The sequence below is a fragment of the Sinocyclocheilus anshuiensis genome, unplaced genomic scaffold (genome assembly GCF_001515605.1).
Source record: "Sinocyclocheilus anshuiensis isolate Anshui unplaced genomic scaffold, SAMN03320099.WGS_v1.1 scaffold647, whole genome shotgun sequence".
NCBI classification, from domain to species: Eukaryota; Metazoa; Chordata; class Actinopteri; order Cypriniformes; family Cyprinidae; genus Sinocyclocheilus; species Sinocyclocheilus anshuiensis.
This window is the reverse complement of record NW_015552606.1, coordinates 702,820-722,086: the sequence shown is the minus strand read 5'-3', so window position 1 is coordinate 722,086 and position 19,267 is coordinate 702,820. Positions and strand designations below refer to the sequence as shown.

The window sequence follows — 19,267 nt, the reverse complement described above, 5'->3', positions numbered from 1 at the left end:
GATATTTTCTACTCTTTCAGTCCACACAGTCCAGGTCTTCCTGCAGTCAAATTTAGTCAAAACAGGCCATGCATTTGTTGGAACTATTAACAAATCTGTGAATGTCACTCTCTGTGTCTTTGCCTTTTTCCCTCATTTTTTGACATCTGTTTGTTTAGGCGGGGGTGTATTCAAGGGGGCTGGTCCAGAACTAATGCAGGAAGTGATTTTGTTCACATTTTCTCTTCTCTCAAATTCTCTTCCTTTCTTTCTCGAAACTGCAGGGTTCTCCAACTTCAACAGCAGCAAGGTAAGCACTGTAAATCTGTAAAACTGCACAGAAACTCACAGATTATACATGCATAACCCTCAAGACTAGGCTGTGCCAAAACTGTTCTGCCAAGTTCATTCTAGAGCAAAGTAACTTAAAGCAGAGAGAACTTTAAGCAAGAGCGACACTCCCAAAGCTCCACACCTTAGTCCTTAGGCTCACATCTAGCTTATTTCTTAAAGTAAATGTCCACTCAAGGGGTTGCATTTGAAAATGTGGTTGTTTAGAAATGCTGCTCATTAACGTTTTAAACATAAAGGTTAGTCAAATATTTTGTACATCTTGATCTTGTCTTTGAATTTTTAAAATAAGGAGCTTTGTGAGTATCTAAAATGAAATGCATTTACAGAAATAGCTTGTGTTTTCTTGTACACTAAACAAACCCTCCATTGAGTGATTGTTATATGATAACACTTTGATTGCAGTTCTTTTTAAGAAAAAAATATTTTTATGGCTCCACCCTTGTCTCTTGCAATTTATCTGTTCACGATCTACTTGCATGTCTCCAATGAAAGATATAGGCTATAACAGATTATTTATCAGTTTGCCTTAACAATTTCTTTATCTGTTTTTTCATCTCACTTTGCTTATTTAACTGCTTTATCATCATTTGTTTTCTCTGTTATGTAATAATGCTGTGGTAATTTAAAATTTAATTACGCTGACCGGTCATTGGCGTGTTTTTTTTATTTTATTTATGTGCCACTCGGCCAAGCTCATATTGTTAACCAACATTTTATTAAGAATTATTAGAGATTTGTGTTAAAATTGAAAAAAACAAATGTGTTGGATGAGCCACAAAATATATGTTTTCAAAATTCGTAAACAATAGTTAAAAATTTAAATTGTAAGTTAATAACTGTCTTGACTTGGTAATGGTTTTGCATATGGTTCTACCATTGGTTCATAGTTTCTGGAAACTATAATTTTTGGTCTACATTAACTGGTCATTTGCATTTGTTTTGTAATTTATGAGCCACTAGGCCAAGCTCCTATTGTCAGCCTACAATTCATCAAAAATCATTAGAGAGCTGTTAATACAAAGAAACGTATAGAATTTCAGCTAATTCATTGGATGAGCCACAAAAATGGTGTCAAAACTAATAAATGATAATTCAATTAATAACTGTCTTGACTTAAAGTTTTGCGTACGGTTCTACCACTGGTTCATAGCCTCTGAAAATGTGAACTTTTTGTTTTAGAAACAAAAGCCATGTTTTAAAGTGTTTCCTCCATCGACTCCCTCTGACGAGTGGAGGAAAGATGGATGGTGCCTTGCCGTAATTATCAAGCTAGTGTTTAGCGTTTGTCAGGCAACCCGACTCTCCTCGCTGTGGGCCATACTCGGCAGGGCCGCTCGGATTATTCCCCCGTGTCCAGTTACTGGACACATATAAGCTAACCAGGCCAGGTAAACTCACACACACTGGAACAGGCAGAATGGAGCTGGACTCAGAAAGCATGCCGGAGCAGGCCGAAGGGGTTTTACAGTTAAGTGGACAAGTGTGTTTCGTAGCTTTGCGTGCACTCTTTACTTATCATGGGAGACTACAAGCTTCTGTTGTCATCACTGTCTTCACATTATGCGCATGGGCCCCCATTCCACTATCCTGCGCTGTACCTGTATGTTTGTCATATTTCATATTGTTCTGTAGTAGATGGCATACTACTATTTTCAGTGCAGCAAAAATCTTGTGTCCCAACATTGGTGACCACTGTTTAAAATTTAAAGTGAAAGTGTGTATTCTTTTCAGTGCTAAAATGCTAAAATCTTTGTATACATAGAGACAACTACAAGTAAACCATTTGTAGGTTGATTTACAGTAGAAGTGTAACACTGAAGCTGTTTGCTTCACTCCCAGCTCACAATAGTGACACTCGGTCAACCAATGGTGTGGCAGAGGGGGCAGCATTATTTGTTTGTTGACCAATGGAAAACGGGAGGAGTGTTTAGGAAACATGTCTGAAAACCAACAACATGCATACCTCTCTATAGTAAATGAAAAGCAGTGCGTTAAATTACTATGCCCGAATTAGTAGTATTCATACAACACTAGGCTGAAGTGCGCATTTAATAGACAACTTTGCACTGGCAGCTTGGTGGATGTAGTACATCTGGATTACATTCATACTAAACACATACATACATTATATAACATTTTTAACAGTCACAAATTAGTTATACTTAAATCGTAGTACCTACCCTGAAGCTGCGTCCGAATTTGCATGCTGTCTGAATAGGTAGGCCTATTACACTTGTTAAGAACTTCGCGATTGCTAAAAAGTAGTTCTATGTTTGTGTGTAGTATGAATGAAATCCGGACATACTACATCCACCATGTTGTCATTGCCATGTTACTTATGGATGTCAGTTGCGTTGCTTCACTGCTATTCACAAATCTTCTAATGTGGCCTCATGGGATTGTAAAGTCTCCATTGGATGCGCACTTCAGAATCTCACTGGAAGTAGTAAATCATCCGGGTACTTTTCGCCTGCTGTTTTATAAATACTATTAATTTAGACACACTACTCTTTTCGAGTACTGTTTTTCGCCTACTAAATAGTAGGGAATATTCGGACAAGGTGACAGTATGCGATTTCGAACACAACGTTATTCTTGAAATTACACGTCATCGTTAATGAATATTTCCCTTTCTTATATTATTTTAGTGCTGTCAAACGATTAATGGCGATTAATCTCATTCAAAATAAAGTTTTTATTTACATAATATATGTGTGTGTGTGTGTACTGTGTATATTTATTAGTTCTATGTATATATAAATACACACACATGCATGTATATATTTAAGAAAAATGTTTTGTTTTTATATAAAATATTTATATTTATATATAACATAAATTATATATGTATATACTGTATATATACACACATGTAAATATTTTTAAAATATATACATGTATGTTTGTGTATTTATATATACATAATAAATATACACAGTACACACATATTATGTAAATAAAAACTTTATTTTGAATGCGATTAATCGTTTGACAGCACTAATTATTTTATATTACATCTTATTTTCATATTATAACGGTTATGATTTGAGTTAATTACGCGGATTCTGAATGGTAATGACCACGGAAAGGGATCATTAGCTCCATGTCTGCAATTTTGTTCATGAATAGGTGTTGCATCCTGTTTCAAATCAGACAGTAACGTGGATCTGGCCCTTGTAATCCTCAGTTATTATTATTTTTGAAGATTTTGTGTCGGTGTGTGCCAGCTTGCATGTTCTTTGCCCTGTGGGTTTGCATGACTCACTGTAGTTGTGCCTGTCATACACACTTTTGACCACTTTGCTTAAACTGAGACACTTTCACATCTGCTTACATGAGAAGCCAGTATTAGTTCCTGCTTTACACCTTGCTGTAGTGTGAGGGTGGTGTGTTAAAGCGCTCAATGAAGTAGAGCTGTTAGAACACTGAAGTCAAGACAACATGTCTTTGTTTGTTCATGACATGGAGGGCACATGTAACTTCTGTCTAATCAGATTAATTGCTTAATGTATGGCTCTCACAAGAGCAGGTTAACCAAACTCTCTTCGTGCTCTACCACACTTCATCATATGATCATTTTGAAAAGGTTTTGATGATGTTTTATGACTGAAACCGTCTAGCTCACAACTCATTACATCCTCTATCTTCTCTAGAAATGACAGTTGCTAACTGACTAGATTTTAATATAGCATATCTTGTAAATTCTTTAAACCGAACATAAAATTTGTGTCATAAAGTGATGAAGAACTAGGAGAAGCCAAAACCGAAACACAATATTTATGAGGGGGTAGTTCCCTGCTAGTGCTTCCTTGTAGTTTATGAGGTGCCATGCCCAAATGGTGACTAAACAGAAAATGTGGCACCAAATGAACAGATAAAGAGGGAGGAGCAGTGTCATTCAACTCTGTCATAGCTGTTTAATTTATGTGTGTTCACAACAGTGACTATGTGAGCAAATTCCTTGGCATTGTGAAACTGGACGTGTCTGGCTCTCTCTATGGCATGTCTTAAAGTCTTCTTTACATGAGAGTGAAGTAATGCATCTCTGTTCTAGAGCTCCTGTCAGTGTCAGAACATCACAAGAGCATCCTAATTAGACTGATTGATTTATTTGTACCATGCCAAATAAATATATAAAACAATCTGAAATCAGATGTCTGCTGACTAGTCTTTTTGGGGTCTTAATTTATCTGTTATTCTTTTTTGATTCTCCCTCCTCGCCACTTTGTGTTTCTCTGCAGAATGCTCCCATTTCAGGCCGCTCCAGGACAGTTTGGGGATGAGGTCAGGCAGCCGGGACTGAGATGTTGGCGAGTGGAGAAGATGAAGGCTGTTCCCCTGGCCCAAGGTGAGGTGGGGGCTTTCTTCAACGGTGACTCCTACCTTGTGCTGGATAACCGGGGTGACCAGGGAGCAGACCTCCACATGTGGATTGGTGAGATGATAGCTGCTGATTTTCTCTATTCATTATTTTGTTACTTTCATCTGTGCTGTCTGAAAGACACAGGATAGACACTCAGTATTTAGGGTAACATTATTTAATACTTTTAATAATAATGTCATATGTACAGTAACTAAATATGAATTTATTTATTTTTTAAAAATGTTATTATGATTATGATTTTTTTTTTATGATTATGTTGATGGTTTTAAAGGGACAGAAGATGTGGCTTAAAAACACATGAGCACCTCAACATTTATTTAACATGCCGATGACTTCAAGAGTATTTATTCATTCATTATTTTATTTATTTATTTATGTTTGTTTGTTACTTTTAAAGTTTGACTATCACTATGGACAGACATGGTCACTACACTGTTGTTTTATGGAAAAAAATTATGCACAAAGAGTCTTCAGAATACGTTCGTCTTCAGACTCTTTTATTTAAATAAATAAATATTTTTGTTACATTTGAAGCTTGAAAGACATGGTCATTATGAATGTTGTTTTATGAAGATTCTTTAACATCTTTTATGTTTTGCAGAAAGAATTTACATTTTTTTTGTAGAAATATCCATATTTAATATTCAGTATTGGACATTTTATCAAAACTAACAAGAAGACTACACAAACACTAGTACCGATGTATCATGGTATCATAATTGTAAAATACACAGCAAGTTAAAAGAAAGAAATGAAGTCCTGAGACTCCTGACCTGTCAGGATTAGTCAGTCACGATTCATTCTCATCATGTAGCAGGGTATGGGGTCTGAAAGACAACAGAGAGACAATAGCCACTGAGTTAAATGATACGCTTGATCAGACAGTCGAGTGGGCCTGACCCAGTCAGAGTGAGCCCACAGAAAGATGGGATTGAACGGCTGATGCACATGAGAGAGGGATTTTTCCCAAGGGAAAAAGGCATGGGCGGGTATTTTCATAGCCCATTAATGTTTCAGCAGGCCCGTGACAGGACCTCAGTTAGGTCTATTGTCTTATGGTGTATCCGGTGCTTTAGGTAACACAAAGCTGGATGTCAGCATGATGAGCCATCTTCTCCCATGCCTTCTTGTTAGCCATGCCTCATCCATAAACACCCTCATCTCTTCTTTACTCAGAATACCTGGTCTCAGTTCCTAACCCCACCATATCATTCACTCATGAACCTTCTACATGTACCACCATGTTCTGAACATCCACAGACCTCTTCAAGTATGATGTGTACCTAGTGCCATGCGTTATTTTTTGGCTCTGCCACAAACCAGGGCTGCTTAATTAAAGGGATAGTTCATCCAAAAATACAAATTCTGTCATTTACTCACCCTCAAGTTGTTCCAAGCTTGTATGAGTTTCTTTCTTTTGTTAAGCACAAAAGAAGATATTCTGAAGAATGTTGGTAACCAAACAGTTGACGGTAGCCATTGACTTCCATAATATGGAAAAAAATACTACGGAAGTCAATGGCTACCATCAACTGTTTGGTTACATTATACCTATATTTTTCAAAATATCTTTTGTGCTCAACAGAAGAAACTTGGAACAACTTGAGTGTGAGTAAATTATGACAGAATTTTAATTTTGGGGTGAACTATCTATTTAAGGTAAAAACCAAAATCTTGATTATTTAATAATTATTATTGAGATCATGGTTGTTTTACAGTTACTTTGTAAAATTTGGACACATCATGCTTTTATTGAATTAAAGAACACTTGAACCTAAAGTATACTTGTGTTGAAAAACAAATACAAACAATGTTAAATAAATTAATAAATAAATATTCACCGTGATTGAAAATAAAATTTGGTTAATCGCCCAGAACTACCACAAACTGCTTTTCTTTTAGGTCAAACAGCACAGCGTTTGGTTTATCAGACCGAAACACTGTTGCTCAAAGTCTAATTGTGCAGATAGAGGAAGTGGTTGCGTTGGAGGCATCTCACACAGGGCTGAACTGTGCAATATTGCATGAGTGTTAACACACACATCGTTTCCAGGGGCAACCATGCTGACAGAATGATTTAGCTGTTATGCCTCATTGCTTTCTCTTATCTGTTTTCGCTGACTTTTTTACTGGCATGTAAAAGAGGACGTTTGTAAACTGAATTATTTATGTGAATTCCATATTATGTTGAAAAGGTTGAATATATATTCATGTTCTCTCTTCTTCTTTCTCCTTTTTAGGAGAAAAATCGTCTCGTGATGAACAGGTAGCTTGTGCCATGTTGGCTACACAGCTGGATAACTTCCTGGGTGGAGATCCGGTCCAGCACAGGCAGGTTCAAGGCTACGAGTCCCCAGAGTTCATGAACCTCTTCCCCCGAGGTGTCAGCTATAAGGTGAGACATGAGATAATGTTAACACACACAACCACACAGGAAAAAAGGTACGAAGCTGCCACTGGAGTGGTACCCTAAAGTAAAAAAGCTACATCTTTCTACCTTATTTACCCTTAAAAGGTACAAAATACTAACTTAAATGTACATATTAGTACCTAAAGTGTTCATAATAGCCTGCGTACCATTTGAAAGGGTACTGCTCCAATGACAGTTTTATAACTTTTTTTTCTGAGAGAGCACATATATACAAACAGACATGAAATAAAAATTAACTGATTGTAACAGTTATACTGTATGCATAATTAAATTAAAAGCGTTTATGTTCTTTGCAAAGTCACACTCTTTTGTTTCTACAGGAGGGAGGTGTGGAGTCTGGCTTCAGAAGAACACAGTCTGGATCTGGACCCGTTCAGAGGTTATACCAAATCAAAGGGAAGCGTAACATCAGAGCCAAAGAAGTGGGTTTGAGCTGGCAGAGCTTTAACAAAGGGGACTGCTTCATACTCGACCTGGGCGAGGTGTGTGTATTTGTGTATGTCTATTGACTATATATGTCGTACACTTCCATTCAAAAGTTTGGGGTCAGTAACATTTTATTTTTTTTTAAGAAATTAATACTTTTATTAGGCAAGAATGCATTAAATTGATCAAAAGTGACAGTAAAGACATTTATAATGCTATAAAATGTTTCAAATAAATACTGATCTTTTGAATTTCCCATTCATCAAAATGTCCTGGAAAAAAATGTATGCAGTTTTCACAAAAATATTAAGCACCACAACTGTTTTCAACACTGATGATAATTAGTTAATGTTCCTTGATCACCAAATGAGCATATTAGAATGATTTCTGAGGGATCATGTGACACTGAAGACTGGAGTAATGGCTGACATTTACTGGAATAAATGACATTTAAAAAATATTAACTTATAAAACCGTTCAATTTAATTAATATTCCAAACCATGTAGCTTTTATTTGAAATGAATATCTAAATCTTTTTATTCTGCAGACGATTGTGTCATGGATAGGATCTCAGGCAAACATCTTTGAGAAGCAGAAGGTGAGGGAGATCGCCGCTCTGATCAGAGACACAGAGAGACACGGCAAAGCCCAGATCACTAACATCAGTGAGGGAGAGGAGACACAGGAAATGCTACAGGTAACAACATGCCAGTGTATTTTGGCAAAAAAAAAACATTGTTGAACTCTGCCCTTCTGTGATTCTTTAGCTTTACACTTCTCTAGAATCCCACACTGTAAAAAATTATTGTGATTTTAACAGTAAAAGACGTTCAAAACAGATATTAACACTTCAATATGTTGGTTTATTAACATTACATCAGTTAATAAAATACGGTATTTTATTGTGAATTTAAGTTAAGTCTGTAAAACCTAAAATGTTGCTACCATATTTTTTACCCACAGCTGCCGGTATTTTACCGTAAATGTCACAGATTTTTTTTTTTACAGTGCAGTTCAGTCCCCGGTTTTCTGAAATCACCTGTCACAGTTTGCTTGTCTAAAATCTCCCTCAGTACCCATAAGGAAACAACAAATTGTGCTAAAGTACATTCACCGGGTGCTGTAATGCTACCTAAAATGTCACGATTCTAACCAGGCCAGACAGTGATTAATCGTTTCTGAATTATTTAAATATTGGTGGACGGAGACTAGTGTACACTGAGTTTTTAAAAGCTTAGCTTAAAAGTGTGCTATAAATATATAATGCTCATAAAGGCTGTTGAAATTAAGAGGTTTGGACCCAGAAGCAGTGTCAGGTTAAGAAGGTTAAGTTTGTGGGTGTTGATTTGTTTATTTATTTTTTATTTATTTGCACTCAAATTAAAGCAAAAGATCTTTTCTGTCTTCTGTTACAAAAAAAAAAAAAGGTTCTTGGTCCAGTGCCAGAGCTGAAAGAAAGCACTCCAGAGGAGGACAGCCAAGCAGATGCATCCAATATTGCCTCCCTCTACAAGGTACCACAACCCACAATTAACCTTGTATTTATTCATCTAAATTGTGGAAAGTCCATAGGACTGTATGTGTGTGTTAGAATGAATCCTAGCCATTAGGTATCTCATCCATACCTATTATGGATGAAATTTCCTTAAAGGGGTCATATGATGCAATTTCATTTTTTCCTAATCACAACGCACTGGATAGCTGGCCAATCACAGCACACCTTGCTTTTTCAGACCGATGAGCTTTGTAAAAATCGACACGTTTCAGAAGGCGGGGCATAGAGGAGAAACAATAATGTACAGTATGTGGAAAATAATGTGTTTTTTTTTACTTTAAACCACATAAACACATTTCATTACACCAAATACACAAAATAATGTTCTTTTTAGCAGCATCATATGACCCCTTTAAAGGTCTAAAAAACATACCTTGTCATTCCATTTCATGTGCATCAAGTAAGAAATTCTTCATAGGTTTCAGATGCAACAGGGTCGATGAAGTTGACCAAGGTGTCAGAGAAAAGTCCATTTGCCAAGGACTTGCTGGTACGTGATGACTGCTTTATCCTGGACAATGGGGCCAATGGAAAAATCTTTGTTTGGAAAGGTAAGAAAATTGTGTATGTTTATCCTAATAACTTAGAATGCAGCTAAAATAGTTTAGTTTGGCCTGTATTTGTCTGGTAAATGAACCTTTTTTTTAAAGAAATGAATACCTTTTATTCCGCACAGATGCTTTCAATTGATCAAGAGTGACAGTAAAAAATACTTCTACATTGTTACAAAAAAAATCTATTTCAAATAAATTCTGTTTGTTTGAACTTTCTATTCATCAAAGAATTCTCAAAAAAGTCTCACAGTTTTCACAAAAATGAATAAAGAAATAAATAAAGCTGCACAACTGTTTTCAACAATAAATGTTTCTTGAGTACCAAATCATCACATTGAATTGATTTCTGAAGGCTCATGTGACACTGAAGACTGGAGTAATGGCTACTGAAAATGTAGCTATGCAATCACAGGGATAAATTGCATTTTAAATATTACAGCAGAAAATTATTATTTTAAATTGTAGTAATATTTCACAGTATTACTGCTTTTACTGTATTTTGATCAAATAAATGCAGCCTTGGTGAGCACAAAAAAACAACAAAAAAACCCCCCAAACTTTTGAATGTAGTGTACATACATGCATATGCGCAATTTCAAGGAAGTATTTCACTGAAAATAAGTTGTTGTAAAAAGGTTGTAAAATGTTTTTGTCGTTCATTGGCAGGAAGTGGAGCCAATGCAGAAGAGAAGAGGGCAGCTCTGAAAATGGCAGATGACTTCATTCAGCAAATGAATTACCCCAAGATGAAAACACAGGTCAGCTAATGCTGTTGTGCCTGGCTTAGTTTGACTGCTTAAACAGATTGAACTTCCGTTTGGTGCTGCAAGTTATGTGCACATAAAATTCTGATTATAATGAGGGTGAGTGATTTACTATTAGATATGTACAATATCGGTCTTCTAACTTCATGCAGCATACGATCTTGCCAGTGGTCTACAAAAGTATTCTATGGTTTACTATTCTATGCTCATTGTCTTTGTTTAGTTTTTTGAGGCATTATGCAAAAGAATTAAAAATCTTGATTTTATAACACCATCCCTCACCTCATAAATAGATACCAGACCCTCTGTAATCAATAAATGTTTTTTGTCTTACAGGTGGAGATTTTACCACAGGGCAGAGAGACTGTTATCTTTAAACAGTTTTTCCAAAACTGGAATTAACCCGCACTTCATTGCATGATCGGAGAATAAACTGTACTCAACCAGCTGTAATTTACTTAAATAAGATCACAGAGATACTACATTATAAACAAATGTACAGCTTTATTAAATAAGATCAGCTTTTATTCATTGAGGGTTACAGTAAAAATGCATATGAGTGAGAGAGGCTTTACTATTTGTCTGTTACCATATTTTTTTTAAGGCTTTTAAAAGGTGTTTATATTGATTAATACAAATTTATTTTAAAGAGCTTTTAATTATTTTCCTCTATTTTGATTAAGTAAAATCTATTTTGCAACCTTCCTAACCACAAACCCCGACGTAGATACCACTTCTACTTAAAATCAGAATAATGCTACTAACCATTTTTCAAGCCAATGCACAATTTCTCAGGCTGATTTTTTTTTACTCATTTTGTGTATGTAATTGGAGCATGGCAATAAAAAAGCATATGCAAAAACAGGAGAGATTTCTGGGATTATTTCTCAGACGTGCAATTGTGCTAATGCTCTGGAATAGCATTAACTCTGAAACAAAAAAGATAAGATGACACAGAAGTTACAGCAGTTAAAGTTCATGTGAATTATAGCCTGCTCTGTTATGACGTCTTTTTATTATGTGAACTATGTAGCTTGATTTTTATTCTAGACATCAAAATTGCATTTTTAGCTAACTTTATAAAATATGTATTGACATCAAACAATATAATAGAAGTCAAACACTTTTTAACTCCCCACAGTCTAGAAATGAAATTAATTGATTAAATATAATGCCATTGAAATGACAAATAAGTAGAAATGTCTCCTCGTGGCTTTATAGACATTAAATGTTTCTGTATAAAACGCATGTTGTGTGCAAGTCTAATTGTGTTTATTTAAATGAGTCAAGTTGAAAGTGCTTATAATCGTTATGTGATTTTTTTTTAGTAGTTATATTTTAATTCTATTTAAATTAAAATACAAATTACAATTCCGCGTCCTGTTTGCTACCTCAAATCAAATTCAGTTTAACTGGAGCAATAAAGTATATTTCCCCAAATCATTTCTGGTTAACGCGAAAAAATAAACTAAACATGGGGAACATATGGACAGTTTGAAAGATTCATGAATTAAAAGTTGGAAAATGTCCATTACCACCACAAAATAATTTCCAAATTTTTCCATCTCACCCTTATGGAATTTTAGGGTGTGAAAAGTTCATGCCATTAGCTGTAGCTGTATCTTCAGCAGTTGCAATAATCAACATTCCCGCCAAAAAGGTCAAGCATCATTACATGTTTGGCTGTGATAATATAGATACTTGCGTATGAACAAACACCAATGAGATTTAAAGAAACTGTCATGAAATGCATATCATGCAGGAACTTACTTTATTGGCTTTCCGGGAATTTGATCCGGGATCAAACGATCATACGTTTAACTCTCTCACATGTGGATAGCATTCATTTTTTGATAGTTATACAACCTGTTTACAGTCATATAACCATCCATGTTTTATACTGGCTACTAAAGCCATGCAGAGGAAGGATGCTCACACAAATGTGAGGTCTTTTGAGTATTATGCAAAAGGTTCATCTGATGAACAACTCCACATACAATCTGTTAGTGAGTGTTCAGTGAATCAGTAAATGCACATGTAGCATGATAGTTCATGCATGATATGCAGTGTGTGAGTGTATTCACTCTCCTTTGTTGGCATCATGGCACTTTGACTACTCTCTGAATCGTTGCCAGGAAAGACTTTATCTCATCACGTAGCTTTTCTTGCTCTCCACCTCATACAGTCATGACAGTAATAATTCAGGTCCAAAGTCCAGACTATGCAGGCAATGAACTAAAACCAGGGATGAGAGAGCGCCAACGTTCAGTTTGACCAGACACCCTCAGCGTTCACTTGCCTCCCCAACACTTCATCATGGGTAAGTCTCATTTGAGTGTCATGCATGGCTTTTATCATGATGTCAATTACAAGGTGCCATTACTAAGAAATTAATATTATTAACTGCTTTGATAGAAATATTGTGATTATTATTACATTTATGCATTTGGCGGACACTTTCATCCAAAGCAACTTATTTTGCATTCAAGCTATTTATGAGTTCATGCATTCCTTGGGAATCAAGCCCATTATGTTATCAACAGGAGTAATTATAATAATGATTATTGTTATTGTATTATTATTATTATTATGCTTTTCATCATCATCCAGATTTACTGATTTTTAGTAAAACATAATAACACTATTATTAAGTTAATTTGCATTGATAATATAAATACATCCCTCTAAAAAAAGTTATAACTTTTTTAAAATATCTCTTTTATAGGTGAACAGGCAAAGACTGTGAAGAGCATCCTGAAGGACAACAGTATGGCTCTTATACATGTTCTCTTTCTATTTCTTAATATTACACAAGTAGAGCTGTCTGTAGTGCATGCTTGTGTTTCTGTTTAACTGTACCACATTACATTCATTTCAAACTGGAACCACAGTCATACGAAACTAATTAAGTCTGAATCCTTCCATCTTTCTTTTCCTCTGCCCGCAGTGCTCCAGAAGCAGAGTAACTCTGTTGGGGTCGTGCGCTGGACACTATCAGAGAAAGATATTCAGGTCCACAGTTCTGCCCCCACCAGCCCCTTCAAGAACATTAGTGGATTTTCTACCCGTTCACAGGTAATACTAAATCACTCACTGATGTTATGTGGTAGATCAATGTTCAGCTATGATCACAATAACTTGTACACCACACTCTTGGTTATTATTTTGTGTTTGTTTCCAGCAAAGGCAACGTCAGCAAGGTCTGAAAGATCTCCGGAGCTTGGATGAGTGCATCAGATTCATAAACCACTGGAAGCAACAGGTGGCACAAGTCTGCAAGGTAGACCATGGATTATTTTACTATTTTACCAGTATACTATTCTTACAAAAATAAAAATAAAAAGTCCATTATTGCCAAAAATGACAGAAAACAAGTAATGACAAGAAAAAGAGTAATGAAATATAACAATAACAAATAACAATAAAATAGTATTAAAATAATTATTTTAAAATTGTAATAGCATTAAAATAATATTAAAAAACTGTGTTTGTGTGTGTATGTGTGTGTGTGTGTATATATATATATATATATATATATATATATATACAGTATATATACAGACAGATGTGTTTAACAGCTTAAGTAATAGTTTCTTGGAAACTCCTCTTCGCGTGCAAACTCAGTGGCAATCAATGACTTTTTATTATCCATGCTATGATATGATAAGTGTTGCCATGTGAGAAATTTATGATGCTAGATGATTAGTTTATGTTTTCCCAGGGTAACCGATAACACCTATATCAATAACCTAGCAATTCTGCATGTGATATTCTGGGCCTTGTCTCACACTATGTATGTGGTGAACAGTTTTCAGATAATATTTCAGTTATTTATTTCCATTTTATATAACAACATCAAAGTAAGTTATTTAATATCATCTGTAATATCATACTTATTTATTAATTTTTTTCAAATACAGTCTCAATGGGTCTACATGAATATGGCTGTTTTTAAGTATCAGAGAGAGGGGCATTGCTGGATACGAGCACTGGAAGAATTCGATAAACATTTTGTCTCTGACATCAAGAACAAAAATTGCATCAGGGAGATGGTAAAGGAAGAAAGATTTTAGGGCTACACTGATTTTAGACCGATAGTGATAAGCCAAAGTTTGTAGTCATGTTATGGTCAATAACCGATAAACAGACAATATGAAAACAATATCTTTACTATTTTGTTTAAATAAACAAATGATAAATCACTAAGAACTAAAATCATTTTAAATGCTACAAGTAAATTTAGGTATCACAACATTATAATGTACAGTATGAAAAATGGATATTCATTTTAAAATTTGCTAAAAAATTACATTTGACAGTGTAATTAAATTTTCAGTGTTTTTAAAGATTAAGTGAGCATTAGATGACGGCAAATGTAAAAATACGGGAAATGAAAATCAACTGATAACAAACATCTAAAATCATCTGATAACCGTATTTGCTATCTATATATATGACACATTCATAAATGTGTGTCTGTGATTTACAGAATGAGGATGATCCTGGTGAAGGGTGCAGCAGGCAGGCAGAGCGTCAGACAGACCCCAGAACTGAGCGCAGTCTTGAAGAGAGTCGCAAGCTTATTGTGCAGTGGGCCAGTGAACTTCAAAGTGTAGACAAGGTGAAATTTACTATACTAAAAAACGACAAACGTCTCAATCATACTGTTCTGTTAATCATGGCTTGCTCAAACTAAGCTTTCTTTGTGCCTGTGTGAAACCCAGCTGTCTGAAAAGCATCCGTGGATAAAGGAGAGGATTGATCAAGAGGAGGAAGAGGACACAAAGAAGGATAAAGATCAGAGTGAGGTGGTACAGAAGAGGATCACGCAGTGGGCCAAAGAGATACAGAGTGTGTCAGAGGTGGGACAGCATGCATATCTATATTATCAGGTCTCTTATCCATTGTCACAAACACATTAAGTTGTCCTAAGTCCAGTCATGGTTTTCTGCTTTCGTGGAATTAGTTTATCTTTCAAAGTGTCCACTTGTAAAATGGCACTTTAATATACTGTGCATGTACATTTAACTAGCCTAATGGATAAGATAATCAGAAGTGATTATCAAAAGTATGTTATATTTGTTCTTTCTGTCGAAATGCAGAGCTCTGGAATGTTGGGAGATGAACTGGCACGGCTATTGCGTCTCCTGGGACTGAAGAAGAAGAAGCTGGTTTCCCTCATGCCACTGCTGGAGTTCATCACTTGGAGTTTGCTGAAAGAAGACAGCAAGGTTGGATGGCTATGAATGCACTTCTGTCACTATTTGTGCTTGGGACATGGTGTAGTGTAATATTGGGATTGTTTTGGAAAGTGCTGCCATTTTAATGAGGAAATGCCGATTATATAAATGAAAAACTGGAGACTAATATTTTGTCAATATTGCAGCACTTTATCTTATTAGGGAAACAAACAATAACACTGATTCACAAATAAACAATAGTTCCGTTCCTGTGATAGAATATGTAATATATGTTATATTTTCTTATCAGGGGCAAGTGTGAGGCTATAAAAATAAATTGCTTTAGAGATTGTGCTGATAAATGTATGGAATTGAAAAAATGAATTAATTCTTGTTGTTTAACGAGCAAAGTGCAAGTGAGCAGCATTGGTTTACAGCAGGTTGACCAGTTATTACCATCTTTGATGTTTAAGCATTTGCATTTGAGAGAATTTATTATGTACTGTACAAACAGTGACAGAAAAACATATCAAATTGTTTGTTTAAAAGTGATGAAAAATTGAATGATGATTTTAAAATCATAAATTAGCTGAATTACGGTTTGATCAGTGTGTTATCTGTGTGATAAACGTTTGGCAACAGGTCCACTTATTTGATTTGCAACTTCAAACAACAAAGTCTGTAAATACATCATATATCATGTCATTTTAATCCTAATGTACAGGATAAGAGATGTAGAGTGTCTCTTAGGATCCCTTTATTAAAATTGCTTGCTGCTAATTCATGTGTTTTATATTTATTTTAGGGCATGGTTCCTCATCTATGGCTTGCAGCTAAGCAACGCACCTGGAAAGCTGGTGAGGGATCTGAAATCTAACCTTAAATGAATAAAGCTGAAAAGTACACCAATGAATATTAATATTCATTTTGTAACTTTTTTTTCTTGGTTCTTTTTTGTTTTCAAACAGGCATGCCACGATACATCCCTAATTCAGGTAACTATAACTTTTATCAGACCCCATGGAGCACATTTGAGATATTAAAAAATGATAGCATTTCTATGACTTGCCAAAGGAGGAAAAAAATATTGAGAGATTCATTACGCTCGAAAGAAAGAAAGATGTCAAATTTTTTGAAGAGTTTAATAGTTGAATAGATGAAGAGTTGAATAGTTGAAATTTAATGCAAGGTAAAATAAAACAAAGTACAGTGTTATAAATGTACATTAATTAAAAAAAAAAAATTTAAATATGAAAAACTTTGCTAGATTTACGATGTTAATAACTGTGGGAATGTGTTATCAGTCTGTAAAAATGGTCCATAGGTACAATTTGCCATGGGAGTGTATTGGTCTAGCTGTCATGATGATTTAGTTTCTTAGCTAGTCAGTTGAGTATTAAAATGTGGTGTCTAAACTCAAGACTACAATATTTTTCTCTTATTTTTCAGTATGGAACTGGATTGTGAGTGCAGAAGGTAAGGTTATATCATATTTAAATGACATGCACAAAAACATTAACAAAGTGTTAAATGCATTAGTCCTAATGCCTTCACATCTTTCTCTCAAATAGCTGATGTAACTCTTGATCCCATGACCAACCAAACTTGGCTGCAGCTCTCTGATGACCACAAGAAAGTCCAGGAGGGCCAAACAGAGGCCAATCTGCCCTTCAGCCCTCAGCGATTTGATAGCTTGCCCTGTGTCCTAGGCTGGGAGGGATACATGAGTGGCCGTCATTACTGGGAAGTGGAATTTGCAAACAATGGTTATTGGAAAGTTGGAGTGACAACTGCTTCGTCAAAGAGGCATGGCCGCTTTCCAATGAATCCCTCTACTGGTTATTGGGTCCTGTGGCGCAGCACACGACAGTTTTTCGCATGCACCAATCCCGAAACAACACTGCCACTGCTGCTGGTGCCCCAAAAGATGGGAATATACACTGATTACGAGGAGGGACAGATTTCGTTTTACAATGCAGAGAACAAATCACACATCTACACCTTCACAGGACACTTTCGTGAGAAGCTGTACCCTTTCTTTGCCCTGCTGGATGGCAGGGGAGTTATAACCATATGGTCTCCTAAACAGCATAGCCGCTTTTAACAACAGAGCAGGTTTAAAAGATGATCTTTCATTTTGCGCTTCTGTTTGAACATTTATGCCTTAACAAATGATTAATTGGAACCCAATAAAAAGCTACTTCTAATAGCGACCTTTCCATTCAGACGAATCAACACCTTTGTGGGCTGGAACCCCTTAGTGAGAGCTATTAAAACTACTAAGTGATTCCTATTAGTCCCTCAAAATGATTGCTACACTTATGTCTCTCTTTATTCAATTATATAATTTATCTATGCATATTTTATGTGGCTCAATGATTATAAAAATGTATCTAAGCTTGTCTACTTTCATGTATGCAAGTAGCAGTATGTGTTTTGACACAAATTATTTATCTGAGTGTTGTCTGTTAATCCTGTAACCATAAATAAGATAACTACAACAAGATATGTATTAGGCTATATCAGTGTTTATGTGTAGGTAATGTCTATGCAATTGTTAATCATTTTATTTTTATAAGCTCTGAATGATTATACATGTGTGTTAATAAAACAAAATACAGGTCGCCATATGTCGTATTGCATATTGTTCTACTGTACAGAGAACACACCTGTAATTTATTATAACCTTTTATTAAAAAGTAGTCTTTCTTAAAATAATTTTATGTGGCCCTGTCCTCAGACTAAAGAGCAACGGGGCAAGCCTCCTTTTTATATATATATATATATACAGTATATATATATATATATATATATATATACATCTATCCACAGAAGGCTGCTGGACAGAGTAAAAATGCTGTGAGGAATCTGTTGATTAAAATATAGCCATATATAATCCTTTTTGCTATGCTTCAGGTTTACTTTTTTAAAAACTGAGGCAATGCTTGTTTGATTTGTTAAAAAATTCAGACTAGTGGTGTAACCAATCAGATCCTCTCTTTCAGCCGGGGGGCGGGACATTTAGTCGAACGTGAACCGTTTCCAATTTGTTGCAGCTGTGCTCATTTAAACCAGGGGCGCCTGCAGGATTTCATCTGAGGGTACGCACAGAGACACGCAGATATATTTTTTTTATTATTTATTTAATGAAGGCGTCTCTAGACACGTTAAAAACGCTTTTAACCCTTTAAACGGCAAAAGCAACGGAATGGTCAAAAGTCATCCATCTAGCGCATGTTCACATAGGCTATAAAACAACTGAAAAACAGCGCGGGTGGACACAAAAACACCGTTTCGGTGTGAATGGTCGCTTATTCACAGGACTCAGCTGAATTTTTTTTAGTTTGTAACTTTCAAAATGTAGTCTTTTGTTTCAGTTGTTTGTAGTTGATTGCCCACTTCATTCAGCACAGTTTGGTCTGTGTTCTTGTTTGTTTTGCTGGCTGAGAAACCGCTTCAGATGATTCAGCATAGGTGGAGGGTGAACCAACTCCAGGGTAAGGCTGTTAGCCTAATGTTAGTGTAATCAGTGTTGGGGAGTAACTAGTTACATGTAACGGCGTTACGTAATTTAATTACAAAATAAATGTAACTGTAATCAGTTACAATTACTAATAAAAAATGTGTAATTAAATTACA

The 19,267-nt window shown here is 35.5% G+C and overlaps 2 protein-coding genes across 3 annotated transcripts; both read left to right on the top strand.

The window, feature by feature from the left end:
* Positions 1–195: 195 nt before the first annotated feature.
* Positions 196–11,309, top strand: LOC107665882 (macrophage-capping protein-like). The gene is made up of 9 exons (XM_016456945.1): positions 196–289; positions 4,575–4,768; positions 6,958–7,112; positions 7,469–7,630; positions 8,123–8,272; positions 9,003–9,089; positions 9,549–9,681; positions 10,351–10,442; positions 10,785–11,309. Exons 2-9 carry the CDS (start codon positions 4,576–4,578, stop codon positions 10,848–10,850), a joined length of 1,038 nt encoding a protein of 345 aa, XP_016312431.1. The 5' UTR covers positions 196–289; position 4,575; the 3' UTR covers positions 10,851–11,309.
* A 1,162-nt stretch (positions 11,310–12,471) lies between these two features.
* LOC107665865 (E3 ubiquitin-protein ligase TRIM39-like) lies at positions 12,472–17,858 on the top strand. Of its 2 annotated transcripts, XM_016456921.1 has the most exons (11): positions 12,472–12,768; positions 13,174–13,215; positions 13,396–13,523; positions 13,630–13,728; positions 14,938–15,069; positions 15,173–15,310; positions 15,551–15,679; positions 16,434–16,485; positions 16,597–16,623; positions 17,078–17,104; positions 17,200–17,858. In XM_016456921.1, the coding sequence occupies exons 1-11, from the start codon at positions 12,765–12,767 to the stop codon at positions 17,730–17,732; spliced, it is 1,311 nt and encodes a 436-aa protein (XP_016312407.1). In that variant the 5' UTR covers positions 12,472–12,764; the 3' UTR covers positions 17,733–17,858. The 2 variants fall into 2 exon arrangements, with proteins under 2 accessions (XP_016312407.1, XP_016312408.1); XM_016456922.1 differs by lacking the exon at positions 14,938–15,069.
* Positions 17,859–19,267: the final 1,409 nt, after the last annotated feature.

What these genes read in the sequence shown, in the direction of transcription:
- LOC107665882 (XM_016456945.1), top strand. Translation starts at nt 4,576, where the DNA reads ATGCTCCCATTTCAGGCCGCTCCAGGACAGTTTGGGGATGAGGTCAGG. An exon ending in AGACCTCCACATGTGGATTG is followed by an intron (nt 4,769 to 6,957) that starts GTGAGATGATAG and finishes TCTCCTTTTTAG; the next exon opens with GAGAAAAATCGTCTCGTGAT. An exon ending in TCATACTCGACCTGGGCGAG is followed by an intron (nt 7,631 to 8,122) that starts GTGTGTGTATTT and finishes TTTATTCTGCAG; the next exon opens with ACGATTGTGTCATGGATAGG.
- LOC107665865 (XM_016456921.1), top strand. An exon ending in AGATACAGAGTGTGTCAGAG is followed by an intron (nt 15,311 to 15,550) that starts GTGGGACAGCAT and finishes GTCGAAATGCAG; the next exon opens with AGCTCTGGAATGTTGGGAGA. An exon ending in GCAACGCACCTGGAAAGCTG is followed by an intron (nt 16,486 to 16,596) that starts GTGAGGGATCTG and finishes GTTTTCAAACAG; the next exon opens with GCATGCCACGATACATCCCT.